Raw genomic sequence first — 5215 nt, forward strand, 5'->3', positions numbered from 1 at the left:
TTCCAAGACAAGAAGATTTGTGGGTTGAAATACGTCTGTAGCAGGACATAAAAAAGATATCATCTACTTTGAATACACACTAGGACATGAATTTTTATAGACGCAATGTTAATTTTAAATGCATGCTATCAAGATTTATCGCCGGGAGCAAACTACATGATGAAAAGCAAGAGTCAGTGAAGTTCAGAGAATAAAGAATAAATTAAATGGGACAAACACTATAATAAAACTGGCATTTCATTCACAAATTGGCATAAGAGATTTCAAAAGATTTCCGCGAGTTTCCAGTACCCTTTAAAAAGCATTCACCAAAATACATGAATTGCATGTGCCATAGTTTCACTTTTCATTAAAACACGCTTGCTATTTATTATGCATCGAACCACTTTTTTTTACATACATGGCCAATATAAGCAACCACACAAGCTCCTGGACATAAGGTTGGGGCAGGATGCTCTTAATTTAAAGAAGCAAGTACCTCTAACAAGGATGCAGCAAACTGCATTTGCGTATCCTCATCTATAGTCAAGAAGAGAGGCACATGCACAAACAGCGATTTGTTCCCATTTTGCTCTGCAAACCGAAGGGAATGATAGTAAACATAATTGCATACAAACCGTCCTGCATCATCTGATGTCATCACTTCATAACCCATCTTTGCTAAGGCCTTGGTAATCTCCTCAACAGGAAGAGAAGTCTGCGCACAGTTAGCACCGGAAATTCTTTAAGGAAGGGTGAAGCAAAAAAATATATAAATATATATATTATAGTCATCAATAAATCAGACTAAAAAAAAGCAATTGTCCAATCAATCCATCTGAATCATTGTGACTATGAATTCATTCCACTTTTTGGCAACTATGACATGCAGTCTAGTATAAGCAGATACCTTCTCTACACAGGCATCAATTCAACTTTGAACAGCAAAATAAAGAGCACCATCTCCTTAAATTTTTTTGTCAATCTCAATGATTAGAGAAAATTGGTGCATGTGTAACTGTATCCTACTGAACCATTAGTAAATATTATTCTTAATACTATTCCATAATGGCTTTGGTTTACTATTGAAGAATGGTTACATGTTTTGTCTGGGGTTTCTGTTCCTTACATTTGCCTTGGGTTTTTTTTTTTTTGGGGGGGGGGGGGGGGGGGGGGGGTCGTTGTCATAGCATGATGCCCCATGCCATCAAAACTAACTGAAGAATATTATATCGAGGCTTTTCTATGAAATTACTTCCCAATGCATGTCAGTAGTTGGAAATGTTCTTTTCACTGATAAAAACAGCAGCTCCAGCAAAGACCACCACTTAAATAATTTATACAAGTTAGCAGAAGAAGGTGAACACAATCTATTTCCCATATCATAAATTTGCCTTTCTTTTCCACTAAAAATACAGAAAATCTGTCTTCCTATAATCACATCCATTCCTATGAAAGTAACAAATCTTCCAACCAATAGAAAATTCAATACACAAGCAGAGGACTGGCCATCACATGTACTGGAATTTCAGGGTAGTGAACAAGAAAGAAAGCACTTTAAGATAGGTGACCTCAGATGGCATATTATACCATACTTCTGACATAACATTCCTTCTTTCATAGTGACTATTGCTGCAGTCCATCAAGCAATAGGTTGATAGTTAAATAGTAAATATAGGAATAAACATAAGGTTGATTAGAAACTTAATGGAGTTTATACACAGACAAAAAAAATATTATGAAACCCTTTTAATCAGAAAAATCATGAAAAAGAAATCCATTCTACCTGTCGAGTGTGTGAAATGTCACCATCTGCAAGAATGATGGGGAGTTTCTACAAAACATGAAACAAGGAAAGTTCAATGAATTAAATATAGAATGTCAAAACAAATAAAAGTCAGCATGCATGAAAGTGAAACTTAGGGATTATTTCTAACCTGGGGCTTCCATCCCAACTCATCAGGACAACGAAAAGTGGCTTCATTGACAGCTTGATGCTCAATGGCAAACCTTGTTGCACCACTATTAACTCCAAAGTGTAGCTGGAGAAATATAGTTAAAGAGGGTTAGATACATAACGCATAAATACAGAAATACAATGGAGTCCAAAGTGTAGATTCTGGTTCTGGTTTAGGATTAAGGTTCTAAAATGCACATTTAGTAAAATTGTCAGTAAAGGTTTATTTATTCAAAAAATAACATTTTACCATCCACAAGTTTCCATCTTCTCCCTAAAGGTCTAGAGAAACAACCAAGAGTGCAACATAATTGATAGAGGTGCTGACAGTATACCAATCTTAGAGGTTGGGCGTTGGTGAGATGACAAGCCCCTTTCACCAAAAGTGATAGATTACAAGTTCGAATCCGGAAATCAGCCTCATCAAAAGGATTGAGTTTACAGTACAACCTTTATTTGACAGTATATCAATCTTCATTACTAACATATTCACCCCTAATGTATAGGTTTCTAGAGTTGTATCATATTCCTGTATGGACTTATTGGACTTCGTTTAATGAAAGTGAAATTAGGAACATTAATCCTTATTGTTTGAATAGAGCTGTTAATCTCATGAATACTACTCTTGTTGCAGCATCCTGTAGAGTTAAGAATTGTTATTAGCCAAGGGTTGTTTATTTTTTTGCTGCCATTACAGTAGTAAGGTTGTTTTTCAATGAGTATCCAGTATGTACTTCTTTAACGTTCCCAACTACATCATGGAGCTATAAAGTTGTTGGTTATGCTCTGCTGATTAGCCATTATGATTTCTAATCACTGACACTGATTCTAAAAGACCTCCAAACCAGCCTATGATTTCAATTGAGAGAATGGGAAACAGGAAAAATAAAATCAATAACTTGGAAAAGGAGTAATTTGGCATAACATAATTTTAGCATAGCTGCAGAGGAGATCAGAAATGTGGGCAACTGACCCAAATAATTTTTCCAGAAGTTGAAGATTCAGAATCCTTTCCACCAATGGCAGATTGCAATGTCTGGTATAGGGAAGCAAGTGCTCCCTGTCCTGCAGTCTCAAGAATGCTGCAACTCCCAAGAGTTAGACCTTTTGGCAACCCCTTTTTCTTCACATACTCTTTGAGATTACTGACAATTGTCTCAGTTGGATTCTCTGAAACACCATGGAATTTCTTAAATCCCGTCACATGAACTGTTACTGCTACTGCAGGTGCAAGAGGCCCTTCAGATCCCATTTACCAATTATTGAGATATAACCAAAAATGCGTTATAGCATCAAAATCAAAAGTAATATCTAAGTACCTGCATCAAACAAGAGAAAATGAATTAGTCAGTGTAGTCAGGAAGCCACAAAGACATCATCAGCTTGCTGAACTAGGAAAGCTATAACATCTACCTCATCAATGTACATCTCAAATTTCACAAACTACTTTCCTACCAAATAAAATAAAATTTTCATAGGCTACTTTCACACAGATTATATCAATGCCCAACATAGAATTTTCATTTTACCATTCAATCCTAGAAAGCCATAATCTTCTCTTTCTTTCTCCTTATCTTTCCTTTTTTTATGCTAATACAGTCTCCAGGGCTCTTCAAGCACCAAAATATTTTCCAGGCATGTGTAGTTCTCCCATCCCACATGTTCAAAACCATAACAGGAAAAGATCCCAAAGGTTACCTCCCAAAAGGGTTGGTGGTAGAATTCAAAGATTCAAAGTTTCAAACCCAGTTGACCGTCCCTATGATGTCTTAAATACAGCTAGAGTGATGCAGGGCAAAGGCAAAAACACAGAACAAGATAAACCTTAGGTTTCACCAGTAAGGGTTCTTGGCATCACGACCAAGCTAGAGAAAGAAAATCTCAATTCCATATCATTCATCAAATTCAACATAACAATAATGTTTACTGTGAGCCTATAAATAAGGTACCAGGTTACATCAAATAAGGCAGGGAAATCAAATCATAATTAAGGTAGCAATTAAATCCCTTAACACATTCAAAATAATCTGGGCAGTGTCCGCACCATAGAGCCACTCAACTCAACCCCTGGATGTTAATGAAGCCATAATCTAACAATTATACCAAGAGATGATAATTGAGGGTCCAGAAGGCAATAATGTTAAACCTTAGCATCTCTGTCTACCCATTTACAAAAATTATCACAGAAGATATGATTAACACTTATAACAGTGGATTCTGATGGACCACTTCAATAGTCAAATGCTGAACCCAAAAATTTTCCATTGCTGTGGATAAAGCATCCATACAAAACAACTTTATGAGACTTTCCATACGAAGAAACAGTTGAGGGCCTGAGGGTTAAGGAAAGAAGGAGGAGGCACTCCTGCATTTCATTTGGAAAGCTCAGAGGCCATATCAAAGTTGGAAAACCCCAACAGTATCAAAAGCAAACAAACAAGAATCTAGCGAAAGAAGATTTGACTGTACATAACCCCAGAAAACAAAACAGCTGAGAAAACAAGATAATCCATTGGAATTCCTAACAACAGAAAACAACCCAGTTTCTAAAAATCAATATCAGAATCAAATTAAACCAACAATCTGAACCTCAATCAAAGACATACAAATTCAAAAGCAGACTACACCTTTAGAGAGAACTAATTAAGACAAAGAAACCAATTGAACCACTTGATTAAAAGCCAAACCACCAAAACCCCAACACCAAAAAACTAAAACCCAATTAGAATTAACCTTGATCAGACACCCCAGATGATCACAGATACCAAAAGCACAGAAATTTACATCTAAAAACAAAACCTTGAAATCAAACTCAAAGCACGTTGGTTGTGAAATTTTTGTTTTTTTTTTTTTTTTTTTAAAAAAAAATGATCTTTCTCACTCACCTGTTGTAGTCTTCAAAAAATGAAAGAGAGAAGCAATGGACTCAACCACCAATCTTATCTACTCAAAGATGATCTTAGCTGGTAGAGATTCTGATCAGATTATAAAAGAGAGAGAAAAAGATAGAAAAACAATAAACTATATTATAGAAAAAAGTATTAGAGACATAGTAGTGGAGGGTCGCTTTCAAACAACATTAATTTACAGTGGTGCATGTGTTACATTGTTGCATTATTATTTGGACTTCTGGAACAACCTTTCAATTCATTTAAAAAGCTTTGTTTATAGGAATTTGCAACAGTAAAAAGCTTCTTTTATCTCTTTCCTTTCTTTTTCTTTTTTCTTTTTCTTTTTTTTCTTTCTCTTTCTGGTGTTAAAACTTATGACTTGTCATGT

At 35.5% G+C, this 5215-nt stretch overlaps 1 protein-coding gene across 2 annotated transcripts; it reads right to left on the reverse strand.

Moving 5' to 3' along the window:
* Positions 1 to 219: 219 nt before the first annotated feature.
* Positions 220 to 4987, reverse strand: LOC126716702 (uncharacterized). Of its 2 annotated transcripts, none has more exons than XM_050417638.1 (5): positions 4822 to 4987; positions 2910 to 3255; positions 1917 to 2021; positions 1766 to 1813; positions 220 to 697 (listed from the first exon to the last, which is right to left on the reverse strand). In XM_050417638.1, the coding sequence occupies exons 2-5, from the start codon at positions 3186 to 3188 to the stop codon at positions 458 to 460; spliced, it is 672 nt and encodes a 223-aa protein (XP_050273595.1). In that variant the 5' UTR covers positions 3189 to 3255; positions 4822 to 4987; the 3' UTR covers positions 220 to 457. The 2 variants fall into 2 exon arrangements, with proteins under 2 accessions (XP_050273595.1, XP_050273597.1); XM_050417640.1 differs by lacking the exon at positions 4822 to 4987 and adding an exon at positions 4670 to 4779.
* Positions 4988 to 5215: the final 228 nt, after the last annotated feature.

Source organism: Quercus robur, chromosome 3 (genome assembly GCF_932294415.1).
Source record: "Quercus robur chromosome 3, dhQueRobu3.1, whole genome shotgun sequence".
In the NCBI taxonomy this organism is placed as follows: domain Eukaryota; kingdom Viridiplantae; phylum Streptophyta; class Magnoliopsida; order Fagales; family Fagaceae; genus Quercus; species Quercus robur.